This window comes from Podarcis erhardii (assembly GCF_964252035.2).
Source record: "Podarcis erhardii genome assembly, chromosome: 4".
Classification (NCBI taxonomy): Eukaryota; Metazoa; Chordata; class Lepidosauria; order Squamata; family Lacertidae; genus Podarcis; species Podarcis erhardii.
The window spans coordinates 66,851,000-66,872,985 of record NC_138508.1 but is presented as its reverse complement, the minus strand read 5'-3'; the positions used below and the strand labels follow the sequence as shown (position 1 = coordinate 66,872,985).

Here is a 21,986-nt window from a genome sequence, read left to right as displayed (position 1 = left end):
ATCCTGCTTTCCTCATGCAGGTTCCCCGAGTGATTTAGAACCCTACATGATGAGCACAGCAGCTCTTCACCCCAGACACCCTCCAGATCATGGAGTAGGAAAGGTGGCAGAGCAATAATTTTTACCTCTCCCAAACAAGCAAATAGTCGTATTACCTGTGCTACACATTCTTTTAAATTGGAAGCTACTTGGTTTTGCTCTTCCTTGAGGATTTTATACAGAATTGCACGTCGTTCGCTGTCCTTTCGTAGCAAGAAAAGACCAGAATCCCTTTCCTCAAGTGAAGGGGAAGCGCTTCGCTCATCTGAAATGGAGCTGTCGTCGGGAACACTGGGCCAGAATGAGACAGCATTCACAAGAAACTATAAATGACAAAGTTGGGAGTCCAGAAGAAAACAGCCCAGTTTTTAAAGCAACTTTCCAATTACTTAAAATGAATGGATTTTATCTTGTGTGCTACAAAGATGCCCACCAAATCCCAAGTTTTATAGTAGCTGAGAACACAGCTTTCTATGAAACAAGACACTAATTCAACATCTACAGTAAGAAGACAGATTGATCATAATGTGGACTGCATTCATTTGAAGATGCTACAATTGCTGCTCTTTTTTTGTCAGGGTCTATTTCTTTTTCCAATTAGACTCTTATAATGAGTTTTACTTGCAGGGGCCTAAACAAACCCCATTCGATACTTTACATTTAACATTTTACTATAGATCTTGTAACGGAATTAACTTTGAGCACATCATCCCACCTAAACTGTAAGGACAGCTGGTATACTCTGTGAACCTAACATGCCATTTTGCATAGGTCAGGTTTTACCTTAGTAAATGGGAGATAGGACTCTTTGTCTGAACCTCTGACACGGAGCGCTTTGCCTTATCAAATAGCATGTCATGTGGCATATCAGAGTCCGGTGAGACTGAGCCATGTTCACTGCTGCTGCTGCCAGCCTGCTCCCCCTGGACTGGCAACGGGAGTGATGTGCTGCGGTTATAATCTGGAGCACAAGAAGAAAAGGGGAATGAATAAACAGGTCCAGCTATCTTTTAAGCAAATGAAACAAATGTATAATGAAAATGCAGTTTAAAAAATTGACAAGGTGTGAAATGAAACTACCGGATGTGAAAAAGGTGTGTGTCTGCAAGCTGCAGAAATAAATTGTGATGATTGATGGAAAACCCTTCTCAAACAAACACTAGCAGTGTTTTTTTTTAACCTTTCTAGTGTAGTTCATCTAGGAATTGGGGTGGAAGGGACCTTGTTCTGAGTGATCTCCAAGCACTGAAAGAATTACTTGAGATCCAAGAGGCTACTAGCTGATAAGGTGACATAACCTTGCTTTTACAGCTCATCCACAACTGAAATTTGTGTAACATTACTCTCTTTGTGAAGCCAAATCAGCCGTTGTTCAGGGTTACTAGTTGTATAATTTATTTGCCCTACTTTTCGGTTTACAACTTGAGATGCCTTACACACCTTAAACTGCTGGGTGCATGTCTACTGAAAATAGGCTTCATTAAAATTTCTCCAAAAAGGATTTTCCAGTTTTAAAAAATGTCATTTTGGAGAGAGAAGAAACCCAGCCCTGAATTTCTTCATCCTTTATTAAAATATAGTGCTCTAATTTCACCAAGTTTGTTATTTACTGAATTTGTTATATTAACACTAGGATGAACCTGCCCCATAAATATTCTTTTCATAGCTTGTTGATTGCTTGGCACATCCAACTAATTTCCTGGTATGTTCAGAACCCAAGATTAAAGAGAAGGATGATGGTTAATATCTCTACATACAAATATTTTGACTGATAATTCCTTACCTGAAGGCTTGAACGCAATTCTGTTTTTCTTGCCCTTGTTCAACTGTTTCAAGAATGGGTCCTTAAGTAAGTCCGATGCTGTGACACGTTTATTTGGATCAGGTTCAAAGCAGAGCAAAATAAAAGCTCTTGCCTCAGCAGATAGTGATTCAGGAATTTCAGGGTGAATTTTGAACATTCCAACCTGCAAGCAGAAAGGACACTCTGCATCACTTCAGCAAGGTAAATTACTTTAAAGTTGACTCATGCTAGGGCTCATCCACACTTACCTTTTGCCCCCTCTTTCCAGGCAGAGGTGCACACACTTTAATGCTCTGTGTATTTTTTGCCCCAAACTTCCCCCACAAAAACCTGCTCTTTAAAGCTGAATCGGAGCAAACGTCAAGTTGGCCTTTCGCGACGAAAGCTCCAAACAAAAAAAAAAGGGGGCACTCAGACACAAACCTTTGTTTGTGGGACATAGTAGGAGCCTGTGGAATGATTTCCTTGCTGAGGCATACAACTATCTTTCCTTGAGGGACTTTTAGAAGAGCAGCAAAACACACATATTCCCTCTAGTTCTAACTTGGCTGGTTGTGAAGCAGCTGTAGCTCCTGGCATCCTTTGCATGCAAGTCATCTCAGACCTGCTATTCCACATAAATTAATAGATGCTGCTAAATAATCCATGTCAGGAAGTATTCCAGCAGTATGGTAATATGTGGAGCGGCGGGAGGTGGGTTAGTACATACAACACTTACTTTGAACATAGCTGCCTGTGGTTCGCCCAGTTCATGAAAGGGAGGCTTCCCTGTTGCCATTTCAATGGTAGTGCAGCCCAAAGACCAGATATCAGCTGGTGCACCATATCCTCGAGGTCCCTTATCAATAATCTCTGGTGCCATGTACTGCAAAGTGCCTAAAGTCATGAAAAAGAATAGGTACAAGTATTATTATTATTATTATTATTATTATTAAAAATCCCTGAACAGATCACACTTAATATTAATAATAAACCTTTATTGTCACTACACTCCCTGTGTGCAGTGAGATTAAACAACACCCCCCCATACACTCAGTCTTGTTCATGCTCTGTATGCTTGTCAGAAATCAATTATACCATTTCCCCCCCATTCAGCAGATAAAAACTGTTCTTTAACCTGTTGGTGCAGCTGACTATACTTCTTTGCAAAGTACCACACTTCCTTAGGTACTTTGCAAAAATGGCATTTCCCATACAGATGGGCTTAACAGATGGATTAAGTACCAGTGCCAACAACTCTCAGCTATTACACTGCATTCTGTCACAAATTTTCTACATGACGGCCTTGGCTTATGCAATATATTTTAAATGGAAGACAATCCATTGAGTCCACTATAAGATTAAGAACAAGCTAAAAGCATTCTTGTATGTTGGGGTAATTTTAATCTGTTTTAGTATTTTAACTTTTGTATGTTTTTAAGTATAGTTGTGAATTTTTCTTAATTTTACTTTTTATCTTTTGTAAACTGCTTTGAGCTTTTTTGCAGTCAAGCAGTGTGTGTGTGTGTGTGTGTGTGTATAAGTGTAATAAATAATGGAAAGTTTGAGAAATGTTATTGGGATGGATAATCGTAGACAGAAATTACATTTTGGATAGTTATTCATTATTAAAGAATAAGTTGCTTATACTATTTACAGCTCTGTTCTTTGCTAGACTATCACTTTTGGGGATGAATGAAGCATTCTCTCTGCCTCTGCAAAAACGTATTTGATTTTATTTCCCCATGTACACATTAAAATGTAGGCAATAAACGTATTGGTTTTGGACCAAGTTGCTCTCTCCAAGGGCTTTCTCCACAATGTTGATCACAGCTTTACTGATTTATTTTTGTATATAAGCAACAGACAAAGAAAACACTGATCTGAAATCTATAACCAAGAAAGACTTATTTCTGAACTTTCCAAGTACAATACATTCTACAGTACTTATATAAAGAAGATTCTGTACATATATACTCACTGTGCAAACAATACCCATTACCCAAAAGACTTGAATATAGAATAATCTTAATTAATGTAACAAGTAATAGTCATATATAATTACAAGTAAAGCAAAAGCAATAGGCATTGCCACCTTATCTTGCTCAAATAAACTGCAGCTTTGCAACTGCATGTTTGGACATGAGGGTTGTTCGATCACGCTCCTCATCAGTGATAAAGATTCATGGAAATGATAACTAATATCTAAAAGGGGTGAGGAACCTTTTTTAGACTGAGGGCAACACTCTAGGAAACCTGGGGTCACATGCCAGTAGAGCAAAGAACACAATTTTTATCCTCTTATAGTACATTTAAGAAAGCAGCCTTATTAAAGAAAAAAAAGGAAGAAGAAAAATTGATAATGTAATGTTTTAGTGTTGTGCATTCATTTTTCTTTATTGAAAGATGAAAACAATTCAGTGGAAAACAAAGCGAGAAGTGTTCTTGTTTTGTACTGGATAAATGATGCAATCCTAAGCACACAAGTCCAAAATATGGTTAGGATGAAACTGAGAGACTGAAGGCCCCTTTAGACTGGTGTTTTTTTGCTGCTGCAACATGTCACTGGTACAGTAATAGCACATTAGTGAGGAATTTATGCTAGCCTATCCACACATCATTTACAGGCACAAATGGTGCTGAAAAGTGCTGATTGTATATGATCACCCTGATAACTTCACCAGTGTAAATCATGACAAATCGCCTGGAGGAACTCTGAGTACTTACAGCAGGAGATGCCACAAAATCAGAAAATCTAATGTGGTTTTACAAAAACCAGAAAGGCTTCGAACCTACAGGAAGACCAAAGCGAGCTGATGTGCAATCCCGTTTGAACTCCCCCAAAGCAATCTGTCTCTGCAATATTGTTTCCAGCACTGGCAGACTGCACAGACAACATGATAATCTGGGCAAGCATTACCTCAGATAGTTCCTGTGGGCTATGCACTTTGTACTATCTGTATCAGCTAATTAAGGTTTTATAACATTTAACTATTGTATTTACTGTTACTGTGCAGGCAAATCTTCACAACAGAACTGGGTGGAGGCAGGGAAGCAGCTTCTAACTATGAGCACAAAAGCTGATTTAGACATGGATTTCATACTGTTAGCTTTACCAGTTATAGTGCTAGTGCTTCTGTTCCGATTTCTAACTCCTTTTACACTAACACCTTTTTATGTTATGGACCTGTGGCTTTTTGAGCAATACATATTTTTGTCATGCAAAATTTTAAATGGCGGAAAAGAAATACATGCCAGGATACGGTCCCCAATTTTGCCAATAACTCAATTTTCCGAGCAAATTGATTATTTTTTCTGAAAATAACTGACATGGTAAGGAGTATGGAAGTTCCACTAGATTTCCAGAAGTGACTTTTACATTGTGTGAGAGCTCGCATAAAAAGCGAAATGAACACACGTATAAGGAAATGTCGTCAAGGTGGAATAAAATGCCATCTGCGTATAGCCTAATTCTAACCACAGAAGATTATTAAAAAAGAAAAAGTTGTTTCTGTTCTTACCTGTAAATGTCTCTGTACATGGATTCACTCCTGCAAGGCGCTTGGAGGTCCCAAAATCAGAAATCTTTACTACTCCACTGTATGTGTTCACTAAAACATTATCTCCCTTAAATAAACAAAGAGTAAACAAATTACCAGAAACTTTGGTTATCAGGGATTTTATGAAGCCCTTCTAAAAGAGCAACTTGAACTAGTGGGATCTTAAACCCTGCATTTCTGTAACATACAATTAAAAATATAAGGAAGCATGCATATGCTCACTTTTATGTCTCTGTGTACAATCTGGTTCTCATGGAGATACTTCAGGCCCTCTAGGATTTGCTTGGTGTAAAACTTAATTGTGGGTTCTTTCATTGGTCCCCATTTTGATCTTAGTAATGCAGAAAGACTTCCTGGGTTTAGGCAGAAAATACAAGATAAAAAATGATTCTGTCCAGGGTATCAAGGCCTGTAATCATTGAATCATCAGTACAGTACATAAGTAAAATCCCATGCAGAGTTACCTGGGATTGAACACGCACACTTCCTGTATTGGACAATATGTGACTAGCTGCAGAGTAAACATGCAGAGAATTGAGTCACACACTTTGTTAACTCTGAGCCAAACTCATATGCCCCATTATACACAGACCTAAAAGAGCAAATACTGTGCACTTACACAGCGTATGGCATATATCTAATGAGATAATTCTAGAAACTAGAGACAGAGTAATCTCAAATCTGTCAGCATTCTGAGGCTAGGTTTGAAGTCACAGTAAATCACAGTTAATGATTTACCATGAACGAACAGGTGGAGTCCTGTTTCCCTCTTCCATTAGCAAAGAATGGAATCAACAAACCACAACCCCTGGCTTAGCTGAACTGGAGGTCATGGTTTGCTTCACTTGACACAAACCATGAAGTCAAAGCTTGTTCTTGGCTTCCCAATTGTGGTTTGTTTGAGTGAAAATGCTAAGCCAGAGATTGTTATTCACATCAGGGGAGCAGTGAATCACGAGTGATCGCAAGGTTCATGGGTAAACTAACTATGGCTTACCATCGCATGTGAAGTGGGCCTGAATGTTTTAGCATTAGCTCTGTCAGTCTATTAAGGGATCCATTCTAGCAGGCCCTCTAAGACTGCAGGAAATTTACTGAAGCCTTTGCTTGGGAACAAAGGAACCTGCCTTATACAGAGTTAGACCATTGTTCCCTCTAGCTTAGAATTCTCCACATTGACTAGTAGAAGCTCTCTAGGCAAAGCCTTTCCCTACCCTGTATGGAGATGACAGGGCTCAAACCTATGCATGCAAAGTATAAGCTATGAGCTTTTCCCTGGGTCCATGTTCCAAAAAAATGATACCTCGTAAACACTGTAAAACTCATTCATTCTTACATCAGGAATATGAATATGGGAAGCAACCACAAGGAACCAAGATCAGGTAAAAAGGGCAAAAAACAGAATCATTAATAAAACCCCTCAAAAATGTTTTTCAGTATATGTTTCAGTATATGTTTGAGCTGAGACTCAAGGCCTTCCAGTCAAAATTCTTAACACATCATCTTTTTCCATTTGTGCATATCTCTACCAAAGGAACTCCCGAAGGACCATCTTGCCCCGAGGGGAGTGAGAAGCAGCAGTAAAACAAACAAGTGGTTTCTTTCCTCCCTTTATAGCTTTTAAAAAATAAAAATAAGTGCTTATTGTTATAATGGTCTCATGTAAACCACTTTCAGCTTTTCCTGAAAAGCTGTACTGTATATAAATACCCTGAAATAAGTAAAATAAATAATCTCTCCCCACTGCAGTGAGAAACTATCCAATTAACTGGGCCTTATTAGAATGCTGTATGTTCCCAACCATCTGATGTGACCTTATCTTTTTTTCTCTCTCTGTATGCTAGTTAAGAATACAATCCTCTCTATTTCACCTGTGTCTGTCCCCCTACCACTGGAATGCCCTCCCACCTGAGACAGCCAGGTCTCTTCTGTTATATTCAAGTGTCCTTAAAGATAAATCTGTTGACTTCAGCATCTCCTTTATTCTTCCTTTCTCCCTTAAGTGCTATTTTTTTTTAAAAAATGGTAGAATGCTGAATGGTCTTTGGTGCTTAATAAATAATTATGATAGAAAGAAAAGAGAGAAGAGTTTCTGAACCTAATAGTTCTCTCCAGGAATCAGTGTGAGGCCTGTGTTTGTAACTACCATATTTTTCGTCCTATAGGGCACACCGGCCCATAGGAAGCACCTCGTTTTTTTTGGGGGGGGAATGAATTAAAATAAATTATCCCCCCCCAGCCGCGGCTGCTACCCCAAGCCTTGCACACAACTGCCTGAAGCACGGGGCACCCTCCGGAGGGCTCCACGTGCTTCGGGCTGCAGGCTGCCGCCCCAAGCCTCGCGCGCCCGGTGGGACCTCCCGCCAGGCGCACAAGGCTTGCGGACACTTGCCCGAAGCACGGGGAGCCCTCCGGAGGGCTCCGCGTGCTTCGGGCGGCAGGCTGCTGCCCCAAGCCTCGCGCGCCCGGTGGGACCTCCCGCCAGGCGCACAAGGCTTGCGGACACTTGCCCGAAGCACGGGGAGCCCTCCGGAGGGCTCCGCGTGCTTCGGGCGGCAGGCTGCTGCCCCAAGCCTTGCGCGCCCGGTGGGACCTCCCACCGGGCGTGCGAGGCTTGCGGACACTCGCTGGGGCTGCAGGCTGCTGCCCGCAAGCCTTGTGAGCCCGCGGGAACTTCCGCCGGGCTTGCAAGGCTTGCGGATAGCTTCCTGAAGCCTGGAGAGCGAGAGGGGTTGGTGCGCACCGATGCCTCTCTTTCTCCAGGCTTCAGCGAAAGCCTGCATTCGCCCCATAGGATGCACACACATTTCCCCTTCATTTTTGGAGGGGGAAAAGTGCGTCCTATGGGGCGAAAAATATGGTAATTACAGTCAGCGTAAAAATGCTATTTATGTGAGACTAAATTGCACCAGAATTTGAATATACAGCCTTGATTCAGGAAGCAATATGTGTATGGATTTGGTTCATGCTGATTTAATTATAGACAGTCTAAAATATTCTACAGTGGTTTGAGATATGAATCATTCTACCCTGAATGTTACCTTTTACTCTGATTTATAGGTTCACATATTACAGGGATGGCTCAGTCAATAGGGCATGAGTATCTCTGTGGGTTTGAGCCCACATTGGGCAAAATATCCATGCATTGCAGGGGGTTAGACTAGATTACCCTTGTGGTCCTTTCCAACTCTACAATCCTTTTATTCTAAACCTTAGGTTCGTGTGAATGTGTGAGCCGCTGGAGAGGAGCTCACAGCCATTTTACTCCTCCTTGGTCCTTTCTGCTGCCACACTAAACTTAGCTAAGGTTTGGTTTAGTGTATTCTAAAGCCAAGGTTTGGCTTAGCATAGCGTGTGAACCAGATCATAGGAAGGTGTCATATGAGGTGAAAATAGTAAGATACAAACCTCCGGGCACCTGTTCCATGAAGATTTTAATATATCCATCTTCAGAAACAGAACCAAGATACTGGACAATATTTCGGTGCTTCAAATACTTGTGGAGGGCTATTTCTTCATGCAGTGGCTGAGAGTATCTGTCAATGAAGAACAACTGAAGCTTATAAAAATCAGAAGTAAATAAACTAACCTAAAATTTCCATGCCACCCACATAAAGATTGAACTTATAAATTGGTAGGTCAAAGGTCCACAGAATGGATGGAATAACAATGTAAGATAATTAAAAAGCCCCAATATGGTCAAAATCACCTCAACAAACATATACCATGCAGTGAAAATATATCCTCAGCCAGAGCTGGTAGGCAGAAAGCTACAGCCACACTGTTTGCATCTACTGTCTTGAGAGACAATAGAGTGTGCCTCCGGGGGTGAAGTCAAACCTCTGCATTTGCAGCACTGAAGTGACCTCCCCAGGGCACAAGTCTGAGCAGTGTGTATGGACGTCCTGGGATGCCTAGACAACTAGACACGCCTTGCTGATGTGATCCAAAGGAAGGCAGAGCAATACATTGGGCACCAGCTGGGCTGCAGGAATTGCTGCAAGTAGTAGTACAAGGAGCCATCCAACTGTCCTGGGGACTCCACTCCGGAATTGGGTAGGGTTTACTCCTTGGCCTTTTCTTCGCCCCAAAATATCCCGCAAGGCAGCAGAGATTTAGGATCAGAAATACAGTGGTGCCCCGCAAGACGAATGCCTCGCAAGATGAAAAACTCGCTAGACGAAAGAGTTTTCCGTTTTTTGAGTCGTTCCACAAGACGAATTTCCCTATGGGCTTGCTTCGCAAGACGAAACGTCTTGCGAGTTCTTGCGAGTTTGTTTCCTTTTTCTTAAAGCCGCTAAGCCTTTAATAGCCGCTAAGCCACTAATAGCCGTGCTTTGCAAGACGAAAAAACCGCAAGACGAAGAGACTCGTGGAACGGATTAATTTCGTCTTGCGAGGCACCACAGTATCCTTCTCTTAAATAGGCTACCTTCCCAGGTTGACAAGCCCCATTTGCCCCTTACTTCCCTCTACAGCACAAGCAGAAACTGCCTTCTTGACCGCTATTGGTCTTGTCAGCTCAATGAACCACAGCCTGTTTTCACATGTAGGGGAAATCCCTAACTCACCAAGGGTTTGAGACCCATTGGCTACTGTTCCCCTGGTTTAGCTGGCCATTCCTGGGGTGTGGCCACTGTCACATACAGACTGCTTCTAGGAGCCTCTGGTGAGAGCTGAGAGCAGGGTGGGGCCAAAGGTGGATAAACAACCACAGAAGCAGCACGTGTCCCCCGCAGAACTACTACGCCTCCCCTAACACCCCCAGCATGCTTCTCTGACTGTGAATGACTTATATATTGAATAATGAATGATGTAAGACCAAATAAGGCAAAGCACACTTCATACTTATATCTGAACTTTAAAAGGTTACTCCTCCTCAGGACTAAAATGAATAACCCACCCCCCATATTTAGTGTGTAAGAATAAAATATCAAGACTCACCTGCTGTCTCTCTCTGGTATTTCCTTGATGGCTATTCGGACCTGATTGCTAAGATCTCTTCCAGCATAAACTATCCCGTAGGTTCCTTTGCCTAACACTACTCTGTCTCCATTCTCATCATAGTCATACTCATACTGAAAGCAGAAAGAAACAGAATTCAGCTCTCAGACACAAAATAACATAATATCCAAACCACCAAATAGATTTTAACATATGCCATTAGCAATGTATTGCCCTAAAGATCAACAGCTCTAGTAGAAATTAAAGAGCAAGCGTTCCTTATAATGTTTGCAGGCAACTGTGGTGCGAAATGAACCTACAAAGACTACTTTTGTCTTATAGAAGAACTGCAATGTTCTAATTAACAGGCACTGATTTTTTTAAAAAATCAATTCTTTAAACATTATATAAGCAGCTGCCCATAATAAGAATGTGCGACATAAGAGGAATACCTCACAAGTAAAAGATTATTTAATAAAGGGGTGTGTCTTTTTAAATCTGAGTGAAGAATACATAATGGGAACAATAGCGTAAAATGGAAGATAATGTCAATGGGGGCAGGTGGGCAAGTATTGTAAACCAGACTCCTACAAGTATGTACAAATCCTCTGTCAGTTAAGTCCTTGAAATTCTTCCACAGTTCATTTTGAAAGTGATTGCCAAGCTCCCGGTTTCCACACAGAGTCCTCCAGGGAGGTATTTGTACACCCTAACATGACCTGCCCACTAACTTAGTTCAACCTTTCAAACCGTTTCATTTTTCATGCCTCAAGCAGTTCACAGTTCATCGTCCTGTGCTGTTATGTGATATGTGCTATTAGCCAAAATGACACAACCAGAACCTGTTAATGTTTTTTTTTTAGCACACCCATATTTCACAGCTACGAAACAGTATTCAGCTGATAGCGGTAGCTTGAGGACAGCAACCAGATTTACAAAACGTTAGCCTGAATATCACTGATAGCACATTTCTGACAGAGCAGTTGTTTACCCAGAATAAGTCCTACTGTGTTCACTGTGGCTTACTCTTAGATAAGCATGAATAGGAACACAGGCTTTGCATGCACAAAATATCTGAAGATAAACATTTCAGTGCAATGGGCAATTCCACAATCTATTCTAATGACTTCATTTTAAAGCAAATTCAAATTGAGAAGCGGGAGGGAGGCAGAAAGAAATAAGAATTGTATGCCCTTGAATACAAATGTTACTTTTGAACAAAGAAGGGGAATTTTCTAAATGATGTACACACTGATGTCAAAGAGCTGTTCAAATTAGAGGCTTTTCATTGACATCTGCCTCTAAAGTACAGACATGCAGATATATCAGCTAATTCCCACTTAGTCCAGAGAAACCCAAAACATAGCCTTGGCTTCTCTGATATTTGCTAACTAATGTCTCCTTTTAGGCTGCAGATATATTGGAATGCTACCTAGAAGCATCCTATATTACTCAACTCTCAAGTAATACAGTACTTGATCCAAAGCACTGAGGCATTTCAAACTTTATACTTTTGTTGTTTTTCTTTAACCTTTCAAATAAATGTATGTTATCCCCTCGAGCATGCAAGTTGTGGGTTAATAAACATTAAAAACAAACAAACCCAACCCACTCTTAATGTGGGAATAATGGGAACAAAGTTTCATGGCATGAACTTATGTATCTCTGTGACAATCTTCTTCTTCCCTATTTTATCCACTAGACTTACATGGAAAACAATAACTAGAGTTGCGAAATATGCCTCACTTGTAATGCAACTTTAGATCCCTTTGTAACTATAATTTACAAGGTCTGGATTTGGGACATTATACATGGAAAGCTGACAACTCTACCACTAAGGTGTCCCCTCTCATTGCTATCTATGAATTTAGTGCCCTACACTGTTTTCAAATTAATCTGTCATATCATTCATGACAAAGCTTCCACATAAGGGTGTTTCTGTCTTTTCTCAGGTACCAATGCATTGTCAAATGGACTGTGGGGATAGAATAAATAAGTGCTATTAGTTCAGTACACAATTATCCATTGTCATGTATGAAAATCGTAATTGTACAAACAAGCAGTGGGGAAAAGTACTTTTCTAATCCTTAATTCCAGTAAGCAATTGGGAAAATCAGAGATTCCTATAACTGCCATACTTTTTGGATGAAAAGCTTTAAGTGTGTAACTCTCAAACTATGTTAATAATGTGATTTTCAATACATTTCAAGCTCCATTCCACAAAACTCCAACATGTTTCTTTCAAAATATTTTACCCTGCTCACAAACAAGAGATCTGAGTAGCAATAACACACACATAATATGTAAAAATATCAAGTATATCAAACATTATTATAGAGGAAAGATATTTCCTCCTGTATCTGATGCTTAGATATTGGATTCTAATACTACATACTTGGGAAAAGGGATTATTATTCGGATAATAGGCTTAATAGCATCCAAAAAGGTCACATTATGCAGGTGTTTTTTAAACAACAGGTGGATGAATAAGCTTGGGCTACGCAAACAAGAAAACATTCTCTACAAAAACCTACAGTTTATTTGCTGAGTTTCACTTATCCATAAATAAAAATGTTTTCACATGATGCTCTCTTCCTGAATTTTCCATATTTGCTTAATTTATACAATTGTAGTATACATTTCCGTGCCATATTTACATCATTTAAAAAACATTTGCAGGGGCATGCTAAAACTCTGTGAGCACAGAATTCTGATAAACTCTCACCTATCACATGACTGCTTCCGCCTGCCATCAGCTTAAGTGGCTGCCATGCCCAAAAGGGTCACGCAAAGAGCTCCTGAGATGTGACCCTCAGCTGTCACCACTTCCTTGATAGTTGACAGGACATTTTCAGAGTCAGGAAAGGACAGTTGGCCACAGAGCCGTCTTTCCCATAGGGCTTAGTGGTCAATTGCACCAGGGCGCTGGCCTCTTAGGGGTGCCCCAGCAAGTGGGGGAGCTGCGTGGCTTTGCCAGCGGCCTCCCCTTTCCCTGCACCCGCCAGCTGCGCCTCACCAACCATGTGGCTGGCGGGCATGCAGCTTGCCTCCCAAGCCTCCGCAGGAGGAGAGTGATCCCTGCAGTGGCTTAGGATGCAAGTTGCGCCCCGCCAACTATATGGCTAGCTGACGTGCAGCGCTCTCTCTCCCTCTCTCTCTCTCTTGCCTGCCTGCCTGCCTGCCTGCCTGCCTGCCTGCCTGCCCGCCCTGTGGGAAGAGGGAGGCGGGTGATGGCGAGCGGGAAGCGGAGCGCAAGGAGGAGGAGGAGGAGGAAGGAAGAAGAAGAAGAAGAAGAGAGGTGCCCCTCTGACTTTTCTTCCTCCTCTAGCTGGCCGGGGAGCCTCCGTGCTGGGTTTGCAGCCCTGCTTGCAGGGTCCCCCTGCCCGTCCTGTTCAGCTACATCTAGTCTGAGCCATGAGTAGCAGCAGCTGCTGCCCTGCTTTCTCTCTCCCCCTGGAATCGTGTCCTGTGTTTAATGTTACGAGCAACTCTATCACAGGGAAGAAAAGCCTTCTCCCTTTGTTTTTCTTCTTCTTTTTCTTCTTGGGGGGTGGGCTCCTTCTCTGCCCCCCCCATCAACAAGGTCCCTAGGGGTTGTAAAGCAAGCCAGACCATTTCGCACCAACCCCATTCATTCCAGCAGCTGGCCATCACTCACTCCAAGCCCTGCGAAAAATATCACTATTATTATTACTAGTAGTAGTACTACTACTACTGCCCTCCACCTGTAGATATCAGGGCGGCTCACAGACTGAAACTACGGTACTAAGCACATGCTAAAAACTAGAACAAAGGCAAACCAAACCAAGCCAGCAATGCTCCTTCTCCCTTATTTGTGAAACAAGCCTGTTAATTGACTATCCAATTAAGATCAATGCAAACTAAAAAACCTTGCAGGGGGCTGGGCTAGATGACCTGCAGGGTCCCTTCCAATTCTACATTTTTCTGAAAAACACACACGCACAGCCCAACTATGGTCCCTCTGCAGTCCTTGCCCCAATCAACTGTGTGTGAGACTTGCTCCCCAGAAAGCCTTGTCTTGCTACCTGTGGTTTTCGGTCTCTTGTCAGCCCCCTCCCCCCAATCTATTCATATTCCTTTCTCCCTAATCTCCAATATTACATTTTCCTCTGGTTGAAACTTAAAACAGAAAGCCCTAATTCCCAACTGTGTTTCTTGCTGCAGTCCTATTGTCTACTCAGAAGTAAAGTCGTATTAGATTCAGCAAGGCAGGTAAGTGCAGTTAGGGCTGCAGCTTTTGTGACCCAAGTTTTGGGTCCTTTTTAGGTTCTGGATGTCACTGCTTTACACCCCCACCCCCCACAATATTTGAAAACGTCAGCTTTGTACTTAAACACAAATTGGCCAGGAACTTCATTTTCTGTGTCTTTATTAATTTATTTAAAGATCAACAAACTGGTGATTGCTTTAACTTTTTGATATGTGGTGATTTGAATCATGAGGATGAATTAGAAGAACTGCTGAGTCTTGAATAAGTCTTGCTTTGGAACTGAGGACTTCATTAGATTTTCTTCTGCCTTTTCATTTTATTTTGTTCTAAGGGCTTGTTAGAGATAATGTGTAAGTGTGGTGTCAGCTCCGTAAAAAAAAGGTCCTTTTCCTAAAAAAGGTCAACAACTTTGAGGCCCCCCCCCCTTAAAAAAGGTTGACAACTCTGTGAAATGGGGGGCAGGTGTGCCGGAGGGATCTTTGCACCACAGCACTGGATATGCTTAAGACGGCCCTGGTTGACCAGGCTTTCTCCTAGGGCCTCATGCATTATAAAACATCAATAAAGTCGGTGTCTTATGACCTTTCCATACTTACCATTCATATTGGCATAGTTGCTTTGGATCCGAATTTTTAAGAGTGAATTTGTAGCTGACTGTCCACACCTCTGGTCACACGTTGCTGTTATTAGAGAGTGTGTGAGTGCAGGGTTTACACTAATGGTAGATTGTGCCCAGATTGATAAAAGTTATGTAACGTTAGGCAGATCCTTTATGTGCCCTTGTGTTCTTCCAACCAATAAATGTTGGCAGTTATGAGCATGTGCATGCAGACAGCACTTCAGCATCTTATTGTTTCTATTTAATGCCTAGTATTCCAGAATTCTAACCTCGTGGGAGTACAGTAGATTAGAAAACCGACTACTTGCCTGCCTGAGCGAGGGGCAAACCTGGTTATTTTGTCTGCAGCTAACGATTGCTGTCACAGGCAGTACTTCAACTCAGGACCATTGTCTTTACCTGCCATATCTCTTGCCTGAACTGAGCTCGCAAACTGACAGCTTGCACTGATGGGAGGGAAGCAGTGCAAAACAGAACCAACCAATCTTCATCCCTTCCATGCAGAAACTAGGACGATGCTTCGACACATGCCACGCAAATGAAAATATTGAATACCCATCTGGCTCTTTTCCAAAATTCTGGGGGTTTTTTGCAGTAGAAGAAGAAGAAGAAGCAGGTTTTTGAGTATGTTACTCTGGAATACTAGCTGAATAATGACGACATTGTGTGGTGGCATGCCAAAAAATTCAATAGAGCCAGCAACTATACCACTATGAATGGTAAATGTGGAAAGCTTCTTACTGCCCTATTGAACAATGTTTTAGCTGCAAAGTTTTAGTTGTGCTGTTCCTACTTTTTAAAAAGGTAGGTATTATTTCTTAAGGTATTAATAAATTAAATTAATTAGAATAGGAATATGGAAAGCAAGTTCCTCTCCCATTCAAACACAAGATTTCTGTTTCTCCCCGGTCAACATTACTTACTTCCAATGTGTCTCCATCACTCTCTCCTTCCAGTTCCAGAGTACTTCCTACAACATCTGTTAAGATCTCTTTAACCAGATTACAAAATCTGTAAGCAATGCACACCGCACAATTAATGGCATAACAGTATCTTGCTTTTCTGCTCAAATGTATGATACTTATGATTCATATGCAATGCAAAGCAATGCATCTGCCAACATTCCTTTTCCTTTTCCTCTTCAAAATCACTATTGCCTGAAACCCCTTATAAATTTATCCCTTGTAAATCTGTAATTCAAATGTAACTTTTGGACTGTTTAAATTACTTTAAATCAGCATTCGCCCAAGACATTTTGCTGCTGGAGATGGATTCCAAATGATGTCCTCCATCCCAGTTCAAAGACCAACACTTTCCCCATGCTGTTAATTCTTACCTTCACATATCCTGATCATACTAAACAAATTACGGTAAAATCAATTTAACCTGTGAGATGGTAGGGCCTTTATAAATGAACCTTTCCAAAGCACAGGAAAGAAAGGAATGAAGAAAACAAATATGAGGAGCAATATCCGATTGCATAAGCAAACACAACAGGCACTTCCCACTTCCACAGTATTGCAGAGCAAAGTGTCTTTTATGTACAGTGGTACCTCGCAAGATGAAATTAATTCGTTCTGAGAGTTTTTTCGTCTTGCGAAGCACGGATTTTGGAAAAGCTTCAAAAATCACCAAAGTCTTCAAAAACCTCAAAAAAGGCTACCACACCGCGTGCTATGAGTTGCTAAGTCACAACTGCACCCCCTGTATGCACGGTTTCAAGAAAAAGGAAACAAACTTACATGACAAAGGAAACAAACTTGCAAGACGTTTCCGTCTTGCGAAGCAAGCCCATAGGAAAATCCGTCTTGCGAAGCAACTCAAAAAACAAAAAACTCTTTTGTCTTGCAAGTTTTTCGTCTTACGAGGCATTCGTCTTGCGAGGTACCACTGTACAGTATTTGCACTGAATATCATGCAGTAGTTTGTGTGGCCACAAACAGGTGGCGCTGCAAACTACAATGTGACAACAGACTTCTGAGAACTGTTCACTTGCTGCTGGGCTATCACAGCTGCACTGGAGGGTGAAGAGGAGGGAGTTGGGTGGCCCAGCAAATGAAATGTTTGCGAAAATACTTCTGGGTTTACAAGGTATCCCCCAACTATTGTATGTCTCATTTCGATAGTTCGGGAAAGCAATGCAAAACTTCTCACCTACTACACTGGCTCTCTGTAGAAAAGTAGATCTGAAAGTCATCAGAGTTGTCGTGGACATACAGAAAACAACACCGTTCGTCAAATTTAGATATGCTGTAGAAAAAGAATTACAATAAAGTTCTGCTAAGCACAAGTGGCGTGGATGTGGGGCAGAGGTATGAAGATGAAGGAACAAATGGAAGAGCTCAGTTAGTCCTGTTTTGCTCACACAGCAGTTCAGTTTTCCTTCTACCACTACAGAGTTTACAGAATCAAAGAGAGACAACAGCACAGTCATGGTTTTTTTAAAGCCTGCTTCTAACTGGAGATGACAAGCAATACAATTTGGGTGCCATTTATGAATAAAACAAGGAAATGATGATAAAAATGTGCAGAACAGATCACTAGGACAATGGAAACAACAGTCAGTCTGCATAGCAGGAAAAGTTAAGATCTGTGACCTTCAAAAAACCAAATATATGTATTGCCAGGGTGTTAATCATTCATTCATTCACTTATTTAGTTAGTGCCATTCCACTTATGAGTCGCTTCCAATGAAGCATCTCAAAATAAATTATCACCGGTATAAACAGATTTCTTTTATAATTTAAACAATTTAAACAATATCATATATAAAAATCATTTCAAATCCAATATAAATACAGGGCGAGATTAAAATCTCCCCCTTAAAAAGCCTGTTGAAAAAGGAAAGTCTTCAATAAGTGCCAAAAAGATAATGAGGACTGCGCCATTAGGATTTACAACACTGTAAAACATAAATTACCATCTCAGAACAAATAATTCATTGTTCTGCTTACTTTACTCTCTCAGGTTGTTTACTAACACTCTTTTAAAGTCAGTTTTGAACAAAAAGTAAAGATATTTTCAGATTCTGTATAATAAAAGTGCATTTAGCAGTTCTTGTAAGGGGAGTCATAACAGGAGAATAATAGCATTAGTTTCTCCCATGTCTGTTGTTGTTTTTCAAATGACCTAAAATCCCTGCAATTCAAACTGCTGAAGTTTGCAGACAATGTTTGTCTAGTACTATATTCATGAGGCAGAAAAAATCCATACCAGCCTAGATGAGAGAAAGGAGAAAGCAATGACAATTTTCAAAAGCCATGGAAGAAACACTAATCAATATCCATCCAGTTTCCAATTTGCCAATCTAAATATAATATTCTGTAGAGAAATGTACGTGGAGAGAAAGATTAAACTCACTTTCTCACTCTACATCTTTCAATGGTGTAACTTCAGCAATATAAAAACATGTTATTTGAAAGTGGTGCCATTAAAAGACCATGAAAATATCAATTCAACAGAGGAGGGGGGAGGGAGACAAGAAGCAAAATATCCAAGCTACTATGCTGAGCAATGACTAAACTATACAGAGCCTGCACATTATGAAGAAATATTTAAGATGCTTCCTGCTTAGTACTACAAAAGAGGGGTAAAGTCCTTCATGTAAATTGAAAGCATTGGAAAATCACAAGAAAAAAAAGCTATCTTCTTTACTCTCCCCAAGAATTAGCATTAGAATATACATATGACTTAAGGAAGACAACCTATTTTATTTTCTATAAAAATGTATTAACCTAATTTTCAGTCGCAAAACAGGGCCCTAATGGAATTAATCAAATAAAACAACCAACAATAAAATAATGAAGCTCATTTAAAGAAACAGGGTTCATTGATCATTGAACTTTAGAGTTAGAAGGGGTCCTGGAGGGTCATTTAGTCCAACCCCCATCAATGCAGGAATCTCAACTAAAGTACCCCAGACAGGTGTGCCAACTTGAATAAAATAGAGGGTAAAATAGAGGTGAGCCCCACCCCACATAATGGATCACATGACACGGCACACAAAAGTGTCCTCTTTTTTGCTCTTCAAAATATGGCAACCTTAGGGGAAAGTCTACCTGTGGCATCACACCTTACACTATAGGGACAACCCTGCCAAAAAAATGGGCATTCTATACTATTGTTCTTTTATTGTGGAATGCCTTTCCCTTTGCCAGACATGAAGCAGCAACCATTTGTCTTGTAAAGGATTCTTTAGGGATAAAGAACTAAGGAATATTTAAACTATACTTCAAGGAAATAGCTTTCACATCTGGGGAGTTGGGTGAGATATAAAGGATACCCAAACTACATTGTTTGCTAGCATTGCTGGGAAAACATATATACATTCTTCACATATCCCTAAGGCAAAATGAGGCATGTAAGTAAAACAAAAATAAAACCATTTCAAGGACACCAACCTTATTCCTCTAATAGAAGAAGCTGTAAAATTCCACTCATGAATCTGTTTCTGCAAATGGGTAAGAACACAGATTGTTTCAGTTTCAAAGCAAGATTACAAACCATTATCATCACATCACAAGGATGATCTCAGTCTTTGGGCACCGATATTTTGCTTTGAGGCAGCAATATTAGCAAGGTTGCTACTACACCCCCCCAAAAAAAGTAGCAAGATAAAGAAGGGACACAACACTAGGCCCCAACAGCAACATGTTACTCCTTGCCATTGCAGAACGAAAATGGTCTTCCTAAATTTCATGACACTATGAATTTCCTTTCAATTGAAAGTCTGATGTCCATCCTAATGGCATTATGCCTTAATTTGTGGAAATGGCTAGGCTCAGTGAATCCAAACATTCCCCTGAAAGGGGTGGTGTGTAGCTCCTTCAATCCATGTCAGAAAGAATAATCACAAAGTCATGAAGTATGCTGCGGCAAGCTTGCAGAAATGCTTACCTAAACTGTCTACAGGGCTACCTATTGGCTTCTCATGTATGGCCATATATCTGAGAAGGATGCTCAGATGATCTGGTCCACAGTCCTTGGTTCACTGATAAGCAAATATGTACATTAGCTAGAGCAAAAATAAGGACGATTTGATTGCAGTATTTTGTGGCTTAGCAGCTGTGACTCCTGGACAGAGTGGGTTGAGAAGCAGTGTTACATTAGCACTGAAGAATATTCATGTCGTGTACTGCGTCATACTGAGTGTATCATTTGTACAAAACCTAGCATTTTCATAACTTGAAAGCGAAGGGCTAAATCATTGAAACCAATTCACAGTCCTCCTATTTTCCCGCTGTAGATCTAAGAATGAAACACATTCTCCCCCCCCCCCAAGCTGGTTTATCCTAATGAGAATTATGGTATCAGACTTTTTATGAGCACCCCAGATTTCATAAGTTCTCAATGGGATGTGTGATACTGTAATAAAATAAATCAAAGAGCAGAAGTTTAAAACATCATATACAGTGGTACCTCGGGTTAAGTACTTAATTTGTTCCGGAGGTCCGTACTTAACCTGAAACTGTTCTTAACCTGAAGCACTACTTTAGCTAATGGGGCCTCCTGCTGCCACCGCGCTGCCGGAGCACAATCTCTGTTCTCATCTTGAAGCAAAGTTCTTAACCTGAAGCAGTATTATTTAGTGTAACCTGAAGTATATGTAACCTAAAGCGTATGTAACCCAAGGTACCACTGTATCTAATTCTGTATAGCTGTTCAGGCTTTCAACCCAAAAGCATGGTAGTGTGAAGTGTACGAAAACCAGGTGTGCAAATACCCCACACTCCCACTATACCCCTAACCTGCCCAATCAGAGGGAGGCTTCCAAGCACATTCAGCTGGATTGGCTTACAAGCCTCCTTCAGATCTTCCCATTTGACCCAGGAAGGTTAGAGGTGGAGTGTTCGTGTCTGCATGTGCTCACACGTGATCTCTGTCATGCTTTGCGCCCTCGTGCTTTCATGTTGAACAGACGAAAAAGTTTGTATGATAATTCATTTCCCTGAGGCTTAAGGCTGGCTCCCTGTTATTAGTACCTCAGTTTTTCCATCTACGGGACAAAGAAGATACTTATGTGCATTGTGTGACATTTTTGTGAAGCCTCTTTTAAAAAAAGAGTTGTATACAAAGAAGCCAAGAAGTGGTGATCAGAATTTCTAGAGAGAAAGAAGAAATTCACCATTGGTCTTACCACTTCTGTCGGAGACACGTGCCAAAGGGAAACAGTTCTTTCTTCCGCTTCATTGTTGATTGAAACATACGCAGGCTGGTATACCTTAGTTGGCTCTATCACCAGTACCTAAACGAAGCACACACATGTCCAGTGAAACCTAACTAGATCAGTGACACACCCTTACAGCATTGGAATGCTAATTATAAGGCTGTTATCCTAAAAGGCAGGAGTAGCCAACATGGCAGCCTTCAGACATTGTGCAATACAAGTCGCATCCATCCCAGCCAGCATGGCCAATAGCCAGAGATGGTAGAAGTTGTAGTCCAACAACTCCTGGAGGACACAATGTTAGTTACACCTGAACTAGGGAGTAAATCCCATTGAAAGCGTGCTGAAAATTTGTTCACAATTAACACTGCATTTTCTTCTTGGCTGTGGATCAAACTATTTATTTAATCAGGTCTCATACAATTTCTTGCACTCTTTCCTTCTTGTATATTTTTTTATTTTATTCATTTGCATTAGACTTGTATCAAACATCCATTTATGCTCAAGCCACTTGTGTATTGCTGTTGTTTTATTTTTTAAAATGACAATGAATTACATAGTGATACAATTACAGAACACATTTTTACCTTAGAAAGTTTCCCACTTCTACCTGGCCACCCCTACAGATTAGCAGCAAAAACAGC

The 21,986-nt window shown here is 40.9% G+C and overlaps 1 protein-coding gene across 3 annotated transcripts in view; it reads right to left on the bottom strand.

Moving 5' to 3' along the window:
* The window catches only part of MAP3K15 (mitogen-activated protein kinase kinase kinase 15), a 66,287-nt gene that overhangs the window by 3,960 nt on the left and 40,341 nt on the right, over positions 1-21,986 (bottom strand). For all 3 annotated transcript variants that reach the window (XM_081859048.1, XM_081859049.1, XM_081859050.1), the window contains 12 exons: positions 21,313-21,420; positions 19,577-19,626; positions 17,331-17,426; positions 16,100-16,187; positions 10,327-10,460; positions 8,791-8,918; positions 5,605-5,735; positions 5,344-5,449; positions 2,562-2,719; positions 1,823-2,006; positions 823-1,000; positions 156-330 (listed from right to left, as the gene is read on the bottom strand). In XM_081859048.1, the coding sequence (XP_081715174.1) occupies positions 156-330; positions 823-1,000; positions 1,823-2,006; positions 2,562-2,719; positions 5,344-5,449; positions 5,605-5,735; positions 8,791-8,918; positions 10,327-10,460; positions 16,100-16,187; positions 17,331-17,426; positions 19,577-19,626; positions 21,313-21,420 (1,536 nt within the window). The remainder of the gene's footprint in view (positions 1-155; positions 331-822; positions 1,001-1,822; positions 2,007-2,561; positions 2,720-5,343; positions 5,450-5,604; positions 5,736-8,790; positions 8,919-10,326; positions 10,461-16,099; positions 16,188-17,330; positions 17,427-19,576; positions 19,627-21,312; positions 21,421-21,986) is intronic.